This window comes from Rhineura floridana, chromosome 1 (assembly GCF_030035675.1).
Source record: "Rhineura floridana isolate rRhiFlo1 chromosome 1, rRhiFlo1.hap2, whole genome shotgun sequence".
In the NCBI taxonomy this organism is placed as follows: domain Eukaryota; kingdom Metazoa; phylum Chordata; class Lepidosauria; order Squamata; family Rhineuridae; genus Rhineura; species Rhineura floridana.
This window is the reverse complement of record NC_084480.1, coordinates 168,362,540-168,386,256: the sequence shown is the minus strand read 5'-3', so window position 1 is coordinate 168,386,256 and position 23,717 is coordinate 168,362,540. Positions and strand designations below refer to the sequence as shown.

Genomic DNA, 23,717 nt, shown 5'->3' with positions numbered 1-23,717 from the left:
ACACAACACTACCTCATATTATACTCACTAATCGATTTCACCATTCCCTTTGAGTTTTTCATCTTCAAAGTGAAGGTTCAGAATCTCCCTATCCATGCAATGGACTCATGATAATGCATGCAGATCCCACCCCCAGCCCCGTTCCTTCCTCTCCCTTTCTGAAGAACGCTGCTTGGATGTGTTGGAAAGGCTGTCAGTATGACTGAGACAGATAATCTGTGACATGCAGAATCCAAGTTAGATCCAAAGCCCTCTGAAGGGTCCTTTACTCTGCCCAACCAACCTACTTGATCCAGAATCAATACGGGGGGGGGGAGATGAATGCGGGACAAAGTGTTCTAAACACCTCTCAGCTAGGGATGGGTGAATCAGTCCATTTCAGTTGCTCTCAGTTTCTCGTTTTTCCAATCTTAAGTTCAGTTCTTCATGTTTCCACAGCAGTTTATGATTTTTTAAAAAAACTTCTCATGAAAATTCATCAGCATTTTAGAGCGAATTTGCCCCATATATGTTTGTATGCAATTTTGCCCACTATACACAATTTTGCAGTGCAATTTCCTTTAATATAATTTGCTTTCACCGATATGTGCATTTTTATGCACTCTTTACCTCAGTGTATGCATTTTTGTATACATTACTTGGCCAGAGAACTGCACTGCAAAATTCAGAGAATTTTGAAGGAAGGCTGTTTTTTTGGTTCTCATAATGTTTCAGGAAGTGTAAATTCAACAGGGTTCACTTTAAATGCAAACTGAATCATATTTTCTCCTCCATCCCTATTCTCAGCATTGAACCTTCTCTGTTCTAAAGCTCTGTTGCCTTTTTGGAAACTTCAAAACACCCACCCCGAAAGAACAAACAAGAGAAGCAAGCAAATGGAGTCTGCTATCTCGGGAAGTGGTTACTTTCATTGCTAACCACCGCTAAGCAGGAGTCAAGTCAGGCCATGCAGAGAGTGATGTTCATCAAGCCATGCAAGGGACATGCTGGAGGAAGCGCAGGGCTCATCCATGCAAAAGTCCTCACTTTCTCCCAGCTGCTTCTGCAGCATCTGCAGCTCTTGCTGCACCTCAGCCAGTGAGAAGACCGGCGTCCTGCAGCAGCCAAGGGGTGGAGCAGGGGCTGGAGAAGAAGAGCCCAAAGGCAGGAAAGAGCAGGGCCCTGAGGCAAGTGAAGCCAAAGTAACTTGCTTGGACAAAGAGTCAGGATGGAGTCCTAGGCACAGGAGAGGAGAGAAGATTAAGGAAGTGACAGGCATTCAAATGTGGTGGTCTCTTCTCAGAAGATGCTGGCTACAGCTTGTTGGAAATAATACAGCTTCTTCAGTGAGCACTCAAGAAGTCTTTTCAACAAGAATGCCTGGCTATATGAAAGAGCTTTATATACATGGGATCAGCCATCATTTTTCGTTACAGTTCCCCATGAAGGAACTGTACATTATAAGATTTTACCTTGCACAGTGGCACACAATTTAGCTGCTCCAAGCAGCTTTAGAACGTTTTAAAAAGAAAGAAAAAGTCAGTCCCCAGGTCACGTCCTAAGTTCAGTGTTCTCTTGCCCCCGTAAAACCATATGGATTTTTTGTATGATTTTTCCTTAAATGGGACAAGATGGACTAGTTTTTGTGCATGCATGAAACCAACACAGGATGGAAATAGGTTGATCAGTTCATCCCTACTTGGCGATGCTCCTTCATCTAAGATTGACACTTGAGACCCAAGTGGCCTTGGTGGCTTAGATGGCTTGTCAGCTATGGCCTTTCCAAGCCCAGGGACAGCCTGGGTTTGATTATCCATGCTCTAATAACCTCCAGGTTGGATGATAGCAGTGTGTTATGGGGATGCCTTTGAATACTGTTTTAAAATTGCACCTAATTCAGAATTCTGCTACTAAAGTTCTGACTGGCTTATCTAGATGCAGCCATATTACACCTCCTCTGAAGGAATTGGCTGTCTATCCATTCCCAAACCATTTTCAGGTACTGGTACTGACCTTTACAGCCCTAAACAACTTGTGGCCTGAACACCTGGTAGAGCACCTCCTCCCATGCCATTATACAATAATATTTGTATAACAGAAAGTAGAATTTGTTAGAAAGAAAAATAAACATTTGATGTAATGAAACTGGAAACATCAACTATGAGCACTAAAGGACAGACTGAGGAAGAGATGCACGATGGCAGCTAAGCAAGTGCCCAGCTGTCTTGTTGATATCAAGTGCCGAAGTTCAAAAATGAGCAGGCACTGGAATTTAAGCCATCTGGAAATCACAGCCTCTTTCTTGGAATTCTTTCCCACAAGTTGCAGATGCTGAGGAAAAGGCTGTGGTTACATTTTATCATGATTATTCTGACACAAGTCTGAGACTAAAGCCAGAGAGCCCTGAATCACATTGCCCCAAGGGGAGGAGACTGGGACTGAGCTGGTTTAGCTCATGTAATTCTTTATCATATTTGCAGATTCTTTCTTTAACATATTTCCCCTTGCTGCTGGCATGTCTACTTTCCATGCTGATCTTCAAAACATTAATTAATTTTATATCTAAAAAAAACATTAAAAAGAAAAGAAAGGGAAAAAGTGAACACACGCACACACAATTTGTCCACAATCCCACTTTCCACTATGTGGTCCATACCTCGGAAAGCCTGGCTGGCAGTTTGTGAAGGAGGCAGAAACAGGCTCCTCGGGATGGATTCTGCCGGAGCAGCATGAGATGCAGCCACAGAAGGTGGATGAGATGGTTGGGCAGAACCTTTGCTGGAATAATTGCCAACATCTAAAAGAAACACACAGAGAAGGGGAAATGCTTTGCTTTTGCATACAGAGAACATCATGGCTACCAGTGAGGAGCTCCAGGCTCAGGGGGTAATTTCATTTTTTTAGTAGTAAAAGCAACTTCTTCAAGCAAGGGGTGAAGGCCCCTGATCATATGAGAAATGGGCATGGATACTGTAAGCAAGGCAGGAGTGGGAGAAGATGTTAACAGCAACCATATTTTATTTATTTGCTTCCTTACTAAATTTATACCCCACACCTGAAACAAAACTGGGCTTTCAGAATGGCCAGTGGAAAAATACATAATAGTCATACAAAGTACAGCAAGTATCTGAACTGGAACTACGATCTGCCTCCACCTTCAGAAAGCATCTTCAAATGTAACAAATGCATGTTTCCTGCTGATCATACATGCAAGGTGGGCAGCAGTGATGCAGACTTCCCAAACACTTTAGATGGAACACTACAGGACTAGGCAGCTGGGTAATCTGAGCCCTCCTCAGTCACGTCACATTTTTCTATGGGTAGGTGAGCTCCTTATTCTAACCACACACCAGCTGAACATCTTATGGGACATCTTAAGGACACCCAAATTCTCTTTCTTACAACGTATCTCACCTGCAAATCTACATTGTTTTTAGACCTGTCTGGGGGGAGCAGGGAAAGAAACTACATTTTTGTGCAGATGTTGAAATTTGGATATGTCTGAACATGACCATATTCACCAGACTTAATATGTAATGTGGGTAGTATGTATGGTTCAAAGTTAATCCTGTGGCCTGTTCTGAATATGGCTTCTCTTCTCTTAATACTAACAGTAGCCATTTATTCACACTTTTTTTTTACAATGCTCTCTATCCTATCTCCTACCATACCTTTATTAGGGTATTATTTTTTTAAGAAAGACCCAATTGTGTGCATATTCACCTATTCACCTCTCTCCAACACTTCATTCCAAACTTTTTGCCAGTCTTCTACAATCCCTCATTTCTAATTTTGAGCTTCCCTCATTTCTAATTTTGCCTCCCCAGGAAAGTTTTCAGTTCTTGTAAGAATATACAATGTCTCTGCACAGAAGCCTCCTAGCACCCACTCAGCCCCACAGAAAAAAACCAAAACAAGAATTGCAGTGGAGTTCTTCATGGCTCCCAGTGCAGACAACAGCCTTAGAGAGGCCCTCGTAGAAGCAGAGACTTATCCTCAAGGGAACATTTGGCAGACCTTGTCTGTTTTGTTATGTCAGTATTTCATCTTTGTGTAGAACTGTAGTAACTGCGATTCAATGTCTTTACACCACACCAAGCCTATTTCACATTTCCAACTGGGCCTCCACAGGGCAAACATATGCATGGGGCAAAAGAGGTCTTTGGACCTGGCACAATGTATCCCACTCAACAGTCCTGAAGCGAGTAAAGAATATTAATGCAACAGATCTGTAGGGCAATACCTTTGTCTAGGAGACTATGGGACTGGCCTTCACTGGGGTCCTCCTGGTAGAAAATGCATTCACTGACATCATCCACATCAGAGCAGCCCTCCAGGCCATCAGAGAGAAAGGAAGTGCTGCTTCCAGAACGGGGTGATTCAGAGATGGTGCGGCTACTGGAAGGAGTCACTGAGTGCACCTGGAGCTTGGCCTTGAGGTTCCTGATGATTTGCTCCTTCTCCTGGAGCTCTTTGCTCAGCCTGTGAAAGAACAAGGCCTGGAGACTACTGGAGGTATGTGCACAGATAGACCCCCCCCCAAAAAAATACACATCACCTCAGGTAGCCAAGTGAAAAAGAGGACAAGGCTCAGGTACTTTGAACAGGTGTGCAGAAGAGGGAATTTCAGCAGGTGGAACAGGTTTACACAACTTTTCCACACAGATATTAAAGGTGTACGAACCTTGTCTTCTTTTTCTCCTGGCCTCCCTAGTATCACCTCAACCCTTTCTTCCCACTTATATTTGTGCTCTCTGCCAACCAATAATCTCACAAAGTCTGCTTATCACATGAATGCTCCCTTGAAGAGAACTTGTTACAGGACAGAAAATGCCTTGCCTGGAAAGAATTCCACTGATAAGGGCCTCATCCACACCATACATTTAAAGCACTCTTGCATTGCTTTAAGAGTCATGGCTTCCTCAAAATAATAAAGGGAACTGTAGTTTGTTAAGGGTTTCCTAACAGCTCTCAATACCCTTAAACTACAGTTCCCAGGATTATTTGGGGTAAGCCATGACAAAATGGTACAAGAAGAGTATTTTAAATGAATTATGTGGATGTGACCAAGATCACAACTTGATTCCAATGTGGCAAGAGGTGTTCAATAAGCTGAGCCTGTCATCACTGAACTGACTAGCCCTGCTTCAAAAGGGAATCTCTCTGAGCCAGACAGGCACCTCTACCTGTAGGACAGGAGACTGAAAAGAAACTGGGTACAGATGTCCATTTACCAAGTGATGAGCTGCATCATCCTGCAAAGTGGCAGGAGAATTTTACTATATGTAAGATGTATAGTAAAATGGATACTTTGATGTATCAAAGTTGGAACAAGTAATGTCAAAATAAGCATGCAGCTGGGAATCCACTATCATTAAAGGAGTTGCACTGGTTACGTTATTTTCCGGGCCCAATTCAAGATGTTGGTTTTGACCTTTAAAACCCTATACGGTTTTGGCCCAGTCTATCTGAAAGAGCGCCTCCAGCATCATCAGCGATGCCGCTCAACAAGATCAGCCTCAAAAGACCTCCTCTCTATCCCACCAGTTAAAACAGCTAGACTGGTGAGGACTAGAGAGAGGGCTTTTTCCATTGTGGCCCCCACTCTGCGGAATTCCCTCCCAAATTATCTCCGCCATGCCCCCGCTATGAAGAGCTTCCGCCGGGCCTTGAAGACCTGGTTCTTTGGACAGGCTTTTGGGGTGGGCTAGGTTTTATTATTGTTGTTGAGATTTTTTAATGTTCTAATATAATTATATGTTTTTATTCTGTACGTTGCCCAGAGTGGCTGGACAACCAGCCAGATGGGCGACTAATAAACCTAATAAACCTAATAAATAAATAAATAAATAAATAACCTCAGAACAAGCAGTTCATGACTAGATTTCTCCTCCACGTTTAGGTCATTCCCTGAAAACAGAATTCAGAGAAAGGAAGTTAGTCACTGATTAGGCAGTCTTCCCACTTTTTACATCTTTCTTTCCCTCTCTTTCTTTCTAACAGGGGATAAAACAGAAAATCATGAGGAAAAGGTGGGTTCCGTACTAGAAAACATGGTGCCACTCAAAAATCTACAACAAGCCTCTCTTTTTTCTTCTCTTTCTTTTAGGCCTCTGTACCTTCCTCACTTCGTTTTAGGGCTTTCTCCACAGCCAGGATTGGGGATAACTCTAGAAAGTCTAGTTGTAAGACCTGTCTCAGCCAAACACCACAAATTACCTTGGACATACACTCGCTAGGCCTAGTCTCTCAAGTTGTATTAAAGGGAAGAACTACTAACTGTGATAGCACCGCTGTGCTTATAAATTACAGTTTTCTGAGTATCAAGGGTACACATCTCTCCCTTTCTGTTATAGTATCTTCTCTGACTCCAGCCTTATTTCCCATACTTTATAGCAGGGGTGTGGCCCTCCAGATGATGTTGGACTGTAACTCCCATTATCCCTGGCCATAGGCTTCCCATCCCTACTTTATAGAATTTTATGCAAGCCTCCAGGTGGTAGGCATGCTAAGCAGTTGTCAGTCAATTAGAATCCTTCCTTAGCTGAACTAGAGTTATGGACACAGCAACATGCTCAAGGGGCAGAAGCAAAAGGAGAAATGTAACGTCAGAGAGTTCTATATATTTTAGAATGTCTCATTGGATGGATTCATCCAAAAGGAATCCCATTAAAAGGTTAGAATAAGGGGCGCAGTCCTTGATAGAGGTGACAAATTACTCAGCTATACAGCCTGGTCACAGAGATATTCAGAATTCTGTGGGATACCTGTGTCTGCATTGGAGTCCATACCTTATGTCTTAATGGAAACTTGGCAAGCCAATGGAATTCAGTGGGACTGAGAGCTTATCCTCATGGAAATGCAGCCAAATTAACAGAATTAACACTCCCCTTTATTCATTTGAAGCCCATAGGGATGGTGAATGCTTTGACACATCCCACTGTTATTCAGTGGTGTAGGAGCTGCAGAAGCATCAGTTACAGAAATAATTGTTTCTAAAGGGTCTGCAAGTGAACCAATATTAGGATAGGGAAAACACTTGGGGAAGAGTGCACAGCATTCTGCAAGAATGTATGCTATAATGCAGTGGCTCCCAACGTGGGGGTCACGAAGTAATCCCTGGGGAGTTGCAAAGAGCCAAAATATTAATTTAAAAACTTAATGAATGGTGGTCTGTGCACCACAGCTGTGCACGCACATGCTTCTGCCTCCCCTTCCTTCCAGCCAGCACAGCCAGTTTCCACCACACAGAGAGCTGAGCAGCACTTGAGCGGGTGCATCAAGAGAAGGGGCCAGATGGGCTTATTGAAGCTCCAGTGCCACTTCCTGCTCTTTTGCCAATGGCAGTGAGGGAAGATTGATCAAGCTGATTGGCCCTGGCTGTAGAGACAGAGGAACCCTGGAAGGGGGCCACCTGCCAAAAAAGTAACGGGACAGAGTCCCAAAGCGTCCTCCCACAAATGCACACCTGCACACTCATTAAACATTCACTGTATAGTTAACGTATAGTACAATGTATAGATGTCTACTCAGAAGTAAGTCTCTTCATATTTAATAGGACTTACTCCCGGGTAGATCAAAGTGCAGTAATCAGACCAGACTAAGATTCTGTTGAAGCTTTGAAGCTGTACCCCTTTTGTGGGGGGGGCATGGGTCTTTATAGTACAAAGATGCATCATTCTGGTTAAAGAAAGTAAAAAAATTATGTCTTGAATACAAGGATTTAGGCTGTAAGCCTAACCAGGTTTACTCAGAAAGTAAGTCCTATAGAATTCAGTGGAGCAGCACCCATATGTGGTAGGTTAGGCTGAGGGTTAGTGGCTGAACCAAAGCAGTAAGGAAGGGAAAAAATGATGGGTAAAGTAAATTTTAAAATTGTGAAATTGCACATGATCAGTGTCTTTCTGTTATCAAGCCTTAGAGTGTATTTTTACATAGTTGTATGTTCATTTTATATATGTTTTAAATATTTTAAAATATGTTAAGTTGCCCAAATGTTGTTTTTACTCTTAACTTGAGTTCTTTGCATGGTTTAGGGTTGACTTTGGGGAAGAGCTGGGCTCTTGTGCCTTTAACACTGTGTGGCAGGCAGAAATCAAAAAGAAATTCAATTAAGCCTTTTCTAGTATGGAAATACAATTATGGGGAAAGCTTCACCTGTTGACATTCTGTCTGTTAGACATACTATAATCATTGTCATATGGAGCTTCCTGAGCCAAGTACTGAGGAGAAGGCATCATTGTATAAAGATGGAACACTTAAAACCAGAGTCCAAATGCCCTGGCATCAACCAGGCTCTGCTCACCACTCTGGGCGGTTTACTTTTATCTCCTTCCTTTCATTTCCTTCAAAATTTGTTAAAAGTTGTTTATATTGCTGTAACTTGCCCTGGGACCTTCTGGTGAAGGGCAGGTTATAAATATAATGATCATCATATTTGTTTTTGTGATGAATAAGAAGTGGCATTATTTAATGCTTCATTATGTATTTTTTCAATTAACGGAGACTAAAATTACAACAATTAACATGTGGGGGTTGCGGAAATTTTTGAGGTTACAAAGGGGGTCCTGTACCCATAAAGGTTGGGAACCACTGCAATAAGGCACAGATGTGCACACTCTCATATATGGAAAATGTGCAAGTATGTTGTAGCAACATGTACTACATGCACAATTATGAGGAATGTTGTAGTGGTGCGTGCTGTGCAGTGAACGACAATAGCAGAATGTCTTGAGCTCCACCAAGTGACTTTTCTGCATATGCCTTTGAAAGAGACTGACACAAATTAAAAGAAATTTAAAGAAAGCTAGTCCAGAAAGGACTAGCATCTTCAACTTCTGCAAACCAGTGAACTAGAAAAAGCAATAGTGGGATCTTAGTCATGCATATATATGAAATGTAAGAATGTTTTTAATTCAGTTGTTTTATATTAAAATATATACTCTCTCTGACAATGTGGAGGCCTAAAAGGATGCTTGCCTAGGACCCAGAGCTCCTCTAACGAAGTAAGGAGGTCTGAGTATGCTGTTCAAGATTGGTAGTGGGGAACCTGTGGCCCTTCTGAAGTTGTTGATGGGGCTCCCATCAGCCTCAGCCCCCATGGCCCATAGTCAGAGATGTTGGAAGCTGAAGTCTAGAAACACCTGAAGGGCCACACGTTCCCCACCCCTGCAGGCTTTGAAGGCACACAAAGAAATCTTTATATTGGAGTTTAAGTAGTGGCGGGAGGCTTATTGTCAAGGAAAGGTAAGACACGGGGTCTATATGAACACTCGTTTCAAAGTATTGGGGAGGAGGAAGAGAAGGAAGAGCTGCCTCTTTCAGAATGTCATGTTTCAGAGGATGCGAAGGTTGAGAACCACTGCTAAAATGAAAAAGAATTGTGTGAAATAATTTTTCAGGACTGGATTAGGATCTTTGCACTCTTTATGGTACTATAACTATGAGGTAGTGATGAAGCAATCTGGTAATCCTACCATGAAACCACTGCAGAGAAAACATTTTTGTGAGCTTCATGGTTGCACCCATGTAAGTCCTCTAACTTCAGTTTTGCAAGAACCTGGTGAACTTACTTCTGTTCAGTTTCCTGGCCAATCGTTCTGTCAGCTGGTTCCCTTGTGCCAGCTGCTCACGGAAGCTCTGCCCAAAGAAGTAATCAATGTCAGTGCCTCGTAGGAGCTCCTCAAAGGACTTGATGGTGTCCCTGAAGAGTTGTTTCAGCATGTGACACACCCCTTGTCCCTCCCGCATCATCTGACGCAGATAGGAAAGCTCCCGAGCCTGAGCTTGGACCAACGAATCGTATTTCCTGGGGGAGAAAACAGCAAAAATTTGCTATGGCTGCTTGGAAACTCAGGAGCCAATAAACTAAGAGCAAGGCTTCTTCCTTACCTCAGTCTCTAGTGCACAAGGGAACAGACCCAGAGGCACAACATACATTCAGAAAGAAAGGCACTCTGCCTTCAGGTGACTAGTGAGCTCAGCTATCCTTAACGGAGGAAGGGATCATTCAGACCTGGTTCATTTGTTATGTGGCAACTCTTGTATTAATTTACTAAAGTGATTTTTACACAGTTAATATATTGTTTGCATATACCCTTACATTGAAAGGGAAAGAGCTTATATGTAGCAGATAAAGCTCTATTCAAAATAATTCAGATGACAACATTGCTCCACAGAGGCTCCAATTGTTTAACGGACCCCATTCAGGCCATGCCTCCCCAACCCTGACAAACCGGGGGGAGGGCCAGAAGGTAAGTTCCAACACTCTTGCAGCAGAGGTAGAGCCAAGACAGCAAAGGAGTGGATGCTCTATCACACTTCTTGTAATTTTAACAGAAGCAAAGGTCACCCTGTACAAGGTCCAGCTGCTCAGCCTCATCCCTGCCCCCCAGAAATCCACCTCATTCCTACCCCATGGATGTTGCAGGTTTCAACTCCTCTGCCAGTAAGACATTTGGCTTGGCATCACCCAGATGAGCCTCAAGCAGGGACACTCTCTGGATGAGCCTGGCCAGGTCTTTGTTGGGTTGGAAGCTTGGGGGGCAGAAGGACCAAAAGCTATCAGAGTGCCAGCCTTCATCTTCATCTGTCATACTGTGGGAAGGGGTGCTGCCCATGATGTAGCCTGGCTTCAGCTTTAGTGGATGCTCACTCCCAGAGGCATAGTCGCTGGTAGTGGATATGGAGCGCACACGACTCTGTAGGTTCTGGATGACTCTGCAGGAACTCTGCAGCTGCACCTGGAGGTCATGGACATGCTGGCGGAGAACGGCAGGATCATCACACTGGCTGGAGTCCTGGTGTGCCTCAGGCTTCGACAGTCTGCTTGGAGAGGAGCCCAGCAGCTTCTTCCAAGACTTCAAGCCCTCATTGAACACACCATGATATTCGCATTCTGGCAAAAACAACACAAAGGGTGAGGCGTTAGAGCCATTTAACACACTATGCAGCAACAAATCTGGCTTTTCCACTAAGCGTACACTCAATATGGAGCCAAAACAGATGTTCCTAGACAATACTGTTGTTTGAAAATACCTTCATTGCATTTACATTATTTATATATATATATATTAGATGGCCAGCTAAAAATATTGTAACTAATGTATGAAACAGCCCCAAGATATATCCCACTTTCAGAACCATGCTGACATCAAGAGCCCCTTGCTTTAGGGCCCCTGTGAGTCATCTGCAAGACAAGAGGTCAATTAGAACTCAAAAAAGCCTTTGGGGTGGCTAGCAATCAGAGGAACATTGACCATTACCAGGACTGGTGGCCTCTTCCCTGTCAGCCTCATTTTCACTTTTTCCACAGGTCTCATACCCCAGGTCCTGGAGATCCACTTGTATCTGCTTACTGTCCTGCTGTACCATGGGCTCACCTGTTATAAAGAAAACCACACATTTTAGACTTCCTCATTGCCCGTCAGCCAAAGACAACCAGATAGTCTCAGAAGACACTGCAAATTCCAGGACATAAACACAAACACTCACATGCACACAGACATTCCTATTTGGGGAACATAATGAGGAAGAGAAGAGCAGTTGCCAAGTCCAGCATGAAGCAGGGAGGTCCTTTATTCCCTGGAGCTTGTGGGACTTCCTTTGCACACTACAAATAACAATTCCTTGCAGCGAGTTTGGATTATTATACATAATTGTGTAATTTGGGGTTAAATGGCTCTATCCACTGAGATGGAACACAATGTTCTCTTGATCAAAATCTCCACCTCTGGAAAGACAGAGAACTCATCCACTGAACTTACATACAAGCTGAAGTTAACTGAAGTTAATTGTTCAAATGAGAAGATATTTATTGTGTAAGCATGGGATACTTCTGTTTAAAAAACCAATGGAGCCAAAAACCAAAATGGGGTGAACTGGAGCTGCTACATTTCCTCACTTCTAACGTTGCCCCATCTATCCACAGTTCTTGCTTCCGCTGCTAACTGGGGGATGCTTCCTGGGCAGTTCAGCTCTTAATTCCAGTTTGCTTTGTAGCAGGGTAGAAAATAAGAGAACAAAAACTCAGAACCTCTTCTCTATAGACAATCAATGAGCATCTTTTTTGTTGTTGCTCAGGAACTGACGACAACTGACAATGAGTTGCTGACATACAGCTCCATGACATGTCCACTACATAATGAACTTAATGTGAGTAGGTGGGAACTTGTGTGGAGACATATTTCTCACTTGAAACATTTATGTAGGAGCATGGAAATCATTTTAGGATACAAGATGCTTTCAGTAGCACAAATGCCTATGAGTTTCAAAGCTGGGCATCTATCAGGGAACAGTGGCTGCAATACAGGGTGGGGAGCTCTCTCTCTCTCTCTTACACACACACACACACACACACACACACACACACACACACACACACACACACACACACACACACACACACACACACACACACACTTATAATGAGTGATGGATAATCAAACAGAATTTGAAGTCCACAACATTTGGTGTAATGGTGGCACTCACTGAGAAGGGCCCGGTATTGTTCCAGCTGTGCCATCTGAGCCTGGATGGTGGCTTCTGAAACCAAGAGTTTGTCTCGTAGCTTGTGACATTGCTGCTTGCACTGAGGCAAGTCTGAGTGGAGCTGCTGGACTGGCTCCCTGAACTGCTGCCGAGAGTCGCTTGTGAACCTGCTTCCCCACACCTGTGGAGAAGAAGTGACAGGTGTATATCAGCTGGCAACAGAAAAAGCGTGTTGGTCATCATGGCTGATTTTGACCTGACCGAGGAAACATTCCTTGTAGGTTGTGCCGCCTATGCCTAGTCCTTTATTCTAGTTTGATCTGTACTTTACTTGTAGGTTTTGGACTATCCCTACTCCTTTTCAAACATTAAATACTCTTCCTAATTTGCCGGCACTTCCAGGGCTAATACACATTAGACGTTTCCACAATCTTGCCTGCTCATGAGGCACATGATGCATTTCCTGACCTGTAATACTGCCATTCTTCCATTGTGGATTGCCATGTGAACCAACCATATACTGTTATGGCTATTATCAGTGGGAGTGGCTTGGATCCTGCAGAACTGGTTCGGCACTCTTTCCCCCCACCCCATCTCTAACCTTTAACTTTGAAGGATCCTCTCTTTTATTCCAATGACTGGGTGGTCATCATTTTTTTGGGTGGTATTATGGATCCCTAGAAACAGCTTTTTGGAGGGAGGAAAGCTTACACCCCCCCAGCAAGAACCCTTTTATCCCAAAGGTAACTGACAAGGGGTAGACCTCTCCCCACCACCCCCAGCCATTTGTAGCGACACATCATCTTCTTTCGCCCTCCATTAACTTCCATTCAAAGAGAGCAATTTCTTCATTAATTTACAGTGGGAAGATCCCCAGAGTAACAGAATTCTTACTGAGGACAGAGAGTGAGATTTTTTTTAAAGAAAACTTTGAAATAAAAGGGTCCTCGGTGAGGGGTTGAGAGGTTCTCCCTCCCAGACATTTCTGAGGATTTAGCCTCTTCTCCTCCTTCAAGTTAGCAAACAGATTGCTCTCTCCATTAACTTGTACTATTAGTATTATTATTATCTTTATTTCTACCCCGCCCTTTTTCCAAACTGGAACTCAAGGCGGCTTCCAGATAAAAACAAGTACACATCATTAAGAACCTATAAAAATATAAAACATACAAACATATAAAAATCAGCATTAAAACAGGATTAAACTATTAAGATGTTAAAACCAATTAATCATACACTTAAAATACTGCAACCCAGTTTAGGAGCATATAAGTAAAACAATAACATACAGCATCCTCTTCAGTCACTACCCTTAAAGCCTTCAGTTCCAAAGGCCTGCCGGAAGAAAAAAGTCTTTAGCTGTCAGTGGAAGGACTGCACAGAGGAGGCCATTCTTGCCTCCCTAGGGAGGGAGTTCCAGAGCCTAGGGGCAGCCACCGAAAAGGCCCTATCTCATGTCCCCACCAGTCGCACTTGTGAAGGTGCTGGGATCGTGAGAAGGGTCTCTCCTGAAGATCTCAGGGCCCGGGCAGGCTCATATAGGGAGATACGGTCTGACAAATAGCCTGGACCTAAGCCATATAGGGCTTTATAGGTCATAACCAGCACTTTGAATTGTGTCCGGAAACAGACTGGCAGCCAGTGGAGCTGTTGCAGCAGAGGAGTTGTATGGTCCCTGTAACCAGCCCCAGTTAACATTCTGGCTGCAGCTCGTTGCACCAACTGAAGTTTCCGAACACTCTTCAAAGGCAGCCCCACGTAGAGCGAGTTACAGTAGTCTAAGCGGGATGTAACTAAGGCATGTGTCACCATAGCCAGATCAGACGACTCCAGGAACGGGCGCAGTTGGCGCACTAATCTTAACTGTGCAAAAGCATTCCTGGCCACCGCAGAAACCTGGACCTCCAGGTTTAAGGCTGAGTCCAGGAGCACACCCAAACTGCGAACCTGCGTCTTCGGGGGAGTGTAACCCCATCCAGCACAGGCTGAACCCCTATTCCCTGATTTGCCTTTCGACTGACTAGGAGCACCTCTGTCTTGTCTGGATTAAGCTTCAGCTTGTTCACCCTCATCCAGTCCACCACTGCTGTCCGACACTGGTTTAGAACCGAGACAGTTTCCTTGGAATTAGGTGGAAAGGAAAAATAGAGTTGGATGTCATCTGCATACTGGTAGCACCGAACCCCAAACCTCCGGACAACCTCTCCCAGCGGTTTCATGTAGATGTTAAATAGCATGGGGGACAAAACTGAACCCTGAGGGACCCCACAGGCCAACGGCCAAGGAGTCGAACAGGAATCCCCCAGCACCACCTTCTGGGTTTGACCCTCCAGGAAGGAACGGAGCCATCGTAAAACGGTGCCCCCAAGTCCCATCCCGGTAAGGCGGCCCAGAAGGATACCATGGTCGATGGTATCGAAAGCCGCTGAGAGGTCCAACAGAACCAACAGGGACACACTCCCCCTGTCCGGTTCTCTGCGTAGGTCATCTACCAAGGCGACCAAAGCCGTCTCCGTCCCATAACCAGGTCTGAAACCAGACTGAAATGGATCCAGATAATCCGTTCCATCCAGGAATCTCTGGAGCTGGGAGGCCACCACACGCTCTATTACCTTGCCCAGGAATGGGATATTAGACACTGGCCGATAATTATCCATAATAGAGGGGTCCAGGGAGGGCTTTTTCAACAAAGGCCTTACACCTGCCTCCTTTAGGCACATTGGAACTCTGCCTTGTTGTAAGGAGGCATTGACCACTTCCTTCACCCACTCGGCTAGGCCCCCTCTGGCACTTTTAATAAGCCAGGAAGGGCAAGGGTCTAACAGACATGTGGTGGGCCTCACCTCTCCAAGGATCCTGTCCACATCCTCGGGTTGTACAAGTTGAAAAGAATCCATTATTATTGGACAAGCAGGAGCCAAAGTTACATCCACTGAGCCTGTATCAACATCCAAGTACCTGTATCCGCATGCAAGTCAGAACGAATCTGAACGATTTTGTCTGCGAAGTGCTGTGCAAATTCTTGACTAATATAGTGGTCTATATTACCCTCTCGGGGGCCAGAATGTAGGAGACCCCTGGCCACTCGAAACAGCTCTGCTGGTCGGCTTCCCGCAGACACAATGGTGGCTGAAAAGAATAATTTCTTTGCTGCCCGCACTGCCATGGAGTAGGCCTTCAGATAGGCTCTAGCCCGTGTTCGGTCAGACTCGCTCCGAGTCTTCTGCCAACGTCACTCTAGTCTCCGCCTCATTTGTTTCATCACCATCAGCTCCTTGGTAAACCAGGGGGCTGGTTTGGCTCCATTTCGTGAGAGGGGACGCTCAGGAGCGATCATGTCCACCGCCCTGGCCATTTCCCCGTTCCAGAGGTCAGCCAGAGCTTCAACAGAATCGCCTGCCGAGGTGACAGGAAAATCCCCAAGAGCTCTCAGGAAACCATCCAGATCCATCAGCCTCCTGGGGCGGACCATCCTAATCGGTCCCCCACCACTGCAGAGGTTTTGAGTCCCAGTGAGTCTAAACCCAACCAGGTAGTGATCTGTCCATGACAATGGAACTACAGAGAGTTCCTCCACACCAAGATCACCATCATCCCATCCAGCACAGAACACAAGGTCCAGAGTGTGGCCAGCAGCATAAGTGGAACCAGATATTACTTGGGACGGACCCATGGTTGTCATGGAGGCCATGAAATCCTGAGCCACTCCCGCCAGAGCGGTCTCGGCATGGATGTTGAAGTCCCCCAGTACAACAAACCTAGGTGATTCCAACACCAACCCCGAGACCCCCCTGGCTAGCTCAGGAAGGGAGACTGTTGAGCAGCGGGGTGGGCGGTACACCAACAGAATTCCTATTCTGTCCCGGCCACCCAACTTCAGATACACACACTCGAACCCTGAAGACTGTGGGATAGGGCACCTGGTCAGGGGGATAGTATCACGATAGACCACTGCGACCCCACCTCCCCGCCCCCCAGGTCTTGCCTGCTGCTGCACAGAGAAACCTGGTGGGCAAAACTGAGAGAGATTACCCCCCCCCAGCTTCATCCAACCAGGTCTCTGTAATACAAGCCAGGTCGGCATGCTCACCCAGGATGAGATCCTGAATGGCTGTTGTTTTACCATTCACCGGCCTGGCATTCATAAGCAGCATTTTCAACCCAGGGGGGGTTTCACCCCGGCTATCCAGACTACTTGGGCGGGGAGACAGCTTGGGGGCAACCAGCACCCTATTGCACACCCATCTCCCCTGATGACATAACTGTCTCCCCGCTCTGTATCTGACTCTGCCCTTCACATCACTAATGGCAGCCCCCTGGATCCCTTCCTCAGCCCTCTATGCAGGTGTGGAGCAGCAGTGGTGTGCATACACCACCCACTTTCCATGTTGTGTGATAAAGAAGATGTTACAGTAGGCATGACTTAGGACCCTCCCGGTTTTTGCTGCATTTCACGGTGGCATTCAGCACAGAATGACCTTATAAACAAGGAAGGGACAGTGTTGCAATCCTATACAGTGAGCCTCTGAGCAGCAGTTGCAAAAAATATCAGTGCAGTGATGCCTCACAAAGTGGGCTTCAGTGTAGATTACGACCCTCACAAAGTTATTTTGTCTCTTTGCTTTTTATGGTATTTCTAGACAGAGGTTTGTGAGTGTTTCCACAACAGATTTCCACAAGCATCACCTACACATTTCATCACTGCAACCAAGTTTTTAAGAACAGGAGAAGGCCAATATTCTTAGGTTGCTGAATTACGTGCCAGATTGTAAATCTCATGCTTGTGCAATGCCACTGCAGATACACAAAATACCCGTGTCCCAAATGTCAGTAGAAGCAGCTGGAGCTCCAGAAGCTGAGGTTTCCCTCCACAGCATGAGAACAATTGGATCACTGCCGGCTTCCACATTCCATTCAGCTAGAGCAGCACTTCTATTCATGGCACCCACAATCCCGGCTATTCTGCACAGGAGACTAAAGGCCAATACAGACCAGTCTTGAGTAGGAGTGGCTAATTAATCATGGACGCTACAAGTCTAAGCAGACCTCACAAGCTCTAAATTAATCCAGACTTACCTGGGTCTCTGTTGGGCTGGAGTCCACAGACCGGGGCAGTACACAGTGCCTTTGTGGGGTATTGTTATGGAGAACCCCCTTGCGGGTGCATTGCTTAGCCATTCGCAGTTGCTTAGTCTCCTGAGCCATGCTAGCAGTGAACTGCGGCTTGAAGGTGCCTTCACCTCCTTGACTATTCAGAGTCAGCTGTTCTTTGAGGAGGCCAGTCACAATCTCTGAAGTGTGCGCCTTCTCTTGCAACTTCTTGACTTCCAGCCTCAGGTCCGCTTCATCTTCATCCTCGTTCTCCCAACCCTCTGACAACATTGCTTCTCCAACTTGTTCCTTGAGTTCTGCATTCTCTAGACACAGGCTCAGCAGAGCCTTCCTGTGGAGAGATATGAATCAGCACTCAGAAATTAAGGACTAATGGTAATTGGTAGATCGGGGTAGGCAGCATGGTGCTCTCCAGATGTTGTTGGTCTCCAGCTCCCATCAGCCCCACCAAATATAGCCAATGGTCAGGGATTACAGACTGCATAAGCAGGGATAGCCAATGCAGTGCTCTCCAGCAACATCTGAAGGGCACTACATTGGCTATCCCTGCTTATGCAGCTTGCATCAGGCATTTCTACATGACTGGGCTAAGAGCTGAACCTCCAAACAATGGCAAAGGAAGCTTTGAGACTCCAGGAACATGAGGATTATTCCTTTTGTTTATCATAATCAACAGGAAAGCAGGTGTGACTGAAAGCAACATTTTTTAAGTAGCAAAGAAACCACTCCTCATAATTACCACTCACAGATAGAGTAAATGTTACCTCTGATGGTCTTCCTCCTAGCCTGTATAAAGGTGTTTTGGCAGGGTGCTCCAAGGACACAGGGCATTCCTCCTTCCACACCCTTGTATAACTAGAAGCTGCCTTGGGAGCTGGCTGAAAGGCTTCTATACATTGTGCTAGAGATCTAACCTGGAACAACAAACTCTTAATCTTGACCTAAGGGTTTCACCAGCCATTTTCTACCTGGAACCTGTTGAAATGCCAGTCCTAACCCACAACCTGGAACATTCTCTTGATGTCTATATTTCAACCTTATCTGATTTTTACCTTCTATAGTTCTTGTCCCAAATATCATGATGGTTCAGGACTTCCTATTTCCCTTGCTTTCCTTATTTTGTTCCAGAGGGATGTGTTTTCAGTTTGACCGTATCATATCATGTATCATGATCATACCACTTCAAGAAGGATGCAGACAAACTGGAACAGGTTCAGAGGAGGGCAACAAGCATGATCAGGGGACTGGAAACAAAGCCCTATGAGAAGAGACTGAAAGAACTGGGCACGTTTAGCCTGGAGAAGAGAAGACTGAGGGGAGATATCATAGCACTCTTCAAGTACATGAAAGGCTGTCACACAGAGGAGGGCTGAGATCTCGATCATCCCAGAGTGCAGGACACAAAATAATGGGCTCAAGTCGCAGGAAGCGAGATTTCAACAACTTCAGGAAAAACTTCCTAACTGTTAGAGCCATACGACAATGGAACCAATTACCTAGAGATGTAGTGGGCTCTCCGACACTGGAGGCATTCAAGAGGCAGCTGGACAGCCACCTGTCGGGAGTGCTTTGATTTGGATTCCTGCAATGAGCAGGGGGTTGGACATGATGGCCTTGTAGACCCCTTCCAACTCTACTATTCTATGATTCTATGTTCTCTGGATGTGTTTTTAGTTTGAATGGATCATATCATGGTTGTTCAGCACAAGAAAGATTGCACAGAGGTTGGACGTGGGAAAGTTAGAATCTGAAGGTTTATAAGGTAAGAGAAGACTACCTGGAGGAGAGCCTTCATGGTGGTAGCACCCACCATGTGGAATAGCTTCCCCTTGGAGAGATTATATTTTTGGTCTATGCTAAAAATATACTTCTTTACCCAGGCATTTCCTTGCTCCTAATATTGAAACATACAGCCTCTGTTTTACTTAGTTTTACTGTGGATGCTGTATTATTGTTTTATGCTGTTTAAATTGCTTTATTGTATGGCTTTATTACTGCTGTACATTAACTGGGGTTTCTTTTTAAATATAAAGTGGTATACAAGAGCTTGAAAGCAAACACTGATTGGCTCAGTCTGAGTGTTCCATTACAGACTGGATTTTTTTTAAACAGAGACTCAAAGAACAATTATTACTTAGGGCCCCAAGCAATACTATCACACTCACCTTTACTGAGATCACAGAAAAAATCAGCATACCAAAAAACTCAGGCAGTTGCACCCCCGCATTTTCTGGGGCCAGCCTAGCTTACCTGAGCTGAGAGACTGAGGAGAACCCAGCTTCCTCAATCTGCCCCTTGAGATGCTGTAGTTTCCCTTCCAGCTTCTTCTTCTGCTCTAGAACCTGCTGAATCTCAGATTTTGCAGACAGCAGCTCCACCTGCAGGCTGTTCTCTCTCTCCAGAGAGGGAGCAGGACAACTGGAACGGCCCACCAGCTTGTCATCAGCATCTCCATTTATGTTCTAAAATGAGCAATTAGTTGTTACAATAAAAGCAGGTTATTCCTGAAAAACTAGGAGACTCGGTCTCTGGGATACATGCCAGAGAATGAGATGCTGAACAAACAGAATTGCACAGCTTCAGCAAGGAGAATGCTGACCCTGGAGCTTCCACCATAATGATAGCAATGTGCATGCAGCAGTGAAGACAGATGTGGTGGCAGGTTATCTAACCATGTAAAGAAAGGACGAACACAGCCATGAGCAGGTATTCTGACTCCCAGCCATTTACAACCTGCTAGTTCACAACAGAAACTTTCAGTGAATCATTGCAGACAAAGATCAGCTTTATTATCACAGTAGTGAAAATCTCCACTTCCTATATATGGTGTGAATGGCTAATAACGCAGATACCTTGCTAAAGCTAAATAGGGCTGAGCTTGACCAGTGCCTGGATAGGGACAGGTGGGACCCCTATGTTTGTTACTTTGAATTCCATGGAAGAAAGATGTGTTCACGGGGTGGGGTGGGGTACTAAATAAAGAATCCTCTGTGAAGGGCTCATGAGACCTGGAGACGATTCTGAATACCAGGGCTTATCCCTGGAATACCTGAAAATATGATAGGTATGTGTCAAGTAAACTTCCCTCATCTTGGAGCAGCCACAGCCCAGTCTCCCACATATAGGATAAGAAGGTGGGGCTTCAGTCCCGCCCCTTCTTTCTTTTCAGAAACTAAGCAGCATACATAACAAACAACATGCCATTGTTGCTTTTACTCGGAGTAGGACTCAGTGAATTGGCAATTGGTCCCATGCTGTCGTCTGAAGGCACATGAGGCCACCACCTTGCTGTCAGTGCCTGGATGGGAGACCGCCTTGGAACCATATGTATGCCACCTTGGGTCCCATGGTGAAAGAAAGGCCGTGTATAAATGTAACAAATAAATAAATAATAAATAAATTGCCAATGGAGTCCTCCAAGTGCATAAATAGATTCTGGGGAGCCTGGGATGGAAAGGCATGCATACACAACAGCCAGGGACAGAGGCTGAGAACAAAGTTGTTCCTTTGGTGCACAGTCCTCCCATGTCTGCTAGGCAGGCCATCAGCATTTTTGACCCAGTGGGCATTCAACAGGTTATCATATCTTCGGCTTATTATCCATTCATGCTAGGCCCAAAAGATTAGGTCCTTTCTCAAGCAGGCCAAAAGGAATAAAGTCTCAGCTGTTACCTAGGACTGCACTGCTCCCAGGAATCAGTATCAACCCTTCAAATGCCACGTTGTACATGAGATTGTTGCCACTGAGTAGAGATGGGGGAGAATATTTGCTAAATTGGATTTATTACCGGATTTTGACAAAATACAACAATACACATTGTTTTTGAACCGGCATTGATTTCTTGCGGTGGGTTGCGACTGACATTGGCATGGTTTCTTTAAAAAAAAAATCCACTCCAAATTTTATGTTATTGTCTTTGTAATCAGTTTTCCTCTAAGCTGATGCATTCTTAATTCAGTGGAACACCATTTTTGTTAGCAATTACGTCATGTTGTTCACTAGAAAAAAAACACAAATCGGCAATTGTGCGAACAATCAGGAACAAAAACAGTGGATTGGTACTGAAAGCTGGACTGTTGGAATTCAAATGGATAGAAATCTGCTACTGAACTCCATCACTGTCGCTGATTGGAAGTCTGGGCGTCACAGCAACTTCCTCTTTGAACTTAGGGCTTTGCTCTCTGATTCACCTGTTGGTGAGCGATTCTCTGTGTCTCCTCCTCAATACTGTCTGTGAACTCGGTGCTGGCGTACTCGGCATCCTCAGCTGCAATTAGACCTGTGAATGACACCACACACACAAAAAGCTTGAGTCTTCCTCCTGGCCCATCAAAACTTCCATGCATAGTTTCCAGTACAGGCTCTGCAGCTTCCATCAGCTTCTCAGTACCCGACTACAGATTCCAACAAAGAAAACAGGTCTATACATGTGGTTGATCCCAAGTCCTATTTGTCTCTTCTCTTTACCACAGGATCCACCATTCCCTGCACTACAGCTGCACCTCACCTCTGTTGTAGCAGACAGTTGTGCTATTGACACTGAGAAAAATGGGATGCATGTCCTCTAGGCCAGCCTTTCCCAACCTTTGAATCACTGCAAAACTTTCAAATATTTGTTCATAAGCAATGGAAAACTGGGTGGCTGCCTCCAAAATGATGATGGAGGATGTGCCACAGTCAAGTGGAAACCATAATGTGGTGGAAGAAAGGCTAATCAGTGTAAATGTATACAGTTGGAAAGAGGGGAACTGGTGAAGTTTATTAATGGCTGTTAATGACAGAAGGTATGTGTTGAGCCTCGGCTGTCCCTGAAGGAGCGGGGAGGGGAGAGGCATGAGTTTCAGGCGCCACAGCTGCCAGAAGACACGGAAGACCAAGGAGTGATTGAGTCTGCTCGGGGCCTTGGGGAGAGCAGTGAACTTGAACTCCAGCCAATTCCCACGGGTAGCGCGAGCTCCGTAGAGGAGAGTGCGCCACCCTCCGTTGTTCCCGAGGGCCCGTCAGGGAACGCCCCAGAGGTTATACCAGCTCCTCCCTTGCCATGCAGTTCCCAGGACGCTTCCAGCATGACGCCACCTCCTGACCTCGAGCCTGCAGCCCAAGAGCAGGTGTCTTCTGACGAGCCGTTGGAAACACGCCCCCCCCTCACCTCGTGCCCACCGCCATGAGAAATGGACAGGGCAGAGACAGGACTTATGAAGGAGTCAGACATTATGATCGAAAACATTCTCTACATAAGCTGGCCTCATAAAGAGGGGAGTCGCTGAGTCAACTTCCTTCACGCGCCGCAGAGCATGTCTAGAGTGTAGTTAGGGGTTTCTAGTGAGTCAGGCAGGTTTCTATATGAAGCGCAATGTCCTAGATGTATCCATTACTCTAATAAAGCAAGATTTAATTGCACCCGTGTCTCCGTCTCGTGGTTCCAGCTCTGGACGGGATACTAAGTGGCAGGCCCTGCACATCAGTAACAGCTTGGGACTCCTCATCTTCACTGATGGGCTGTATGATTTGAGGGTTCTTTTTTAAAAAAAAGTAGAAACTCTTCCCAAGCATCTCACTCAAGTACATAAGCAGCATAAAGAAAGTGTTTGGAAATGTGGCAGGGAATTAAAACAGTCCCAAGATAAAATCCACAGAACATCTCAAGAGTGTTTTCAGCCACTGGTTAATAGAAGGTGGTATTATCAATTATCAAACTGCGGTAGGGTTAGTTTTCAATTAAAAAAACTGAAAAGAAATTAGAGGAAACCAGCAATTAAAGGCCACTGTCTGTGAGAACAGAAACTGACACTGGCCAATTCAGAGAGGGAATACCAAGGGGCAATTCAGAGAAGTTATTCATCATGAGCCTCTCACCTCCTCTCATCATCCCTACTGAAGACTTTTTTATTCTAGCAGGCATTGTAATTAAAGCTTGATTTTATAGTTTTTATAAAGTTTTATTTCCTTTGTACTGTATTCCTTGTACACTGCTTAGAAATGATTGTAATGTGGTATATTGTCTAATAAATTTATTTATTTATTTATTATCATTATTTTTACCCCGCCCTTTTTCCAAAACTGGAACTCACGGCGGCTTCCAGATAAAAGCACACATATAATTAAAAACATACAAAAGTCTAGATTAAAATCGAAT

General features: G+C 45.0%; 1 protein-coding gene across 8 annotated transcripts in view; it reads right to left on the bottom strand.

Moving 5' to 3' along the window:
• The window catches only part of LOC133364404 (myomegalin-like), a 164,637-nt gene that overhangs the window by 18,906 nt on the left and 122,014 nt on the right, over positions 1 to 23,717 (bottom strand). For 6 of the 8 annotated variants that reach the window (XR_009757937.1, XM_061584874.1, XM_061584884.1 and 3 more), the window contains 11 exons: positions 21,772 to 21,860; positions 19,831 to 20,042; positions 17,545 to 17,911; positions 12,469 to 12,649; positions 11,244 to 11,360; positions 10,393 to 10,876; positions 9,552 to 9,787; positions 5,838 to 5,889; positions 4,223 to 4,461; positions 2,636 to 2,776; positions 1,027 to 1,215 (listed from right to left, as the gene is read on the bottom strand). Coding sequence is in view for 7 of the 8 variants with exons in the window: in XM_061584874.1 (XP_061440858.1) it covers positions 1,027 to 1,215; positions 2,636 to 2,776; positions 4,223 to 4,461; positions 5,838 to 5,889; positions 9,552 to 9,787; positions 10,393 to 10,876; positions 11,244 to 11,360; positions 12,469 to 12,649; positions 17,545 to 17,911; positions 19,831 to 20,042; positions 21,772 to 21,860 (2,307 nt within the window). In the remaining variant the exon portion in view is untranslated. The remainder of the gene's footprint in view (positions 1 to 1,026; positions 1,216 to 2,635; positions 2,777 to 4,222; positions 4,462 to 5,837; positions 5,890 to 9,551; positions 9,788 to 10,392; positions 10,877 to 11,243; positions 11,361 to 12,468; positions 12,650 to 17,544; positions 17,912 to 19,830; positions 20,043 to 21,771; positions 21,861 to 23,717) is intronic. The other 2 variants (XM_061584864.1, XM_061584892.1) reach the window with 1 other exon arrangement.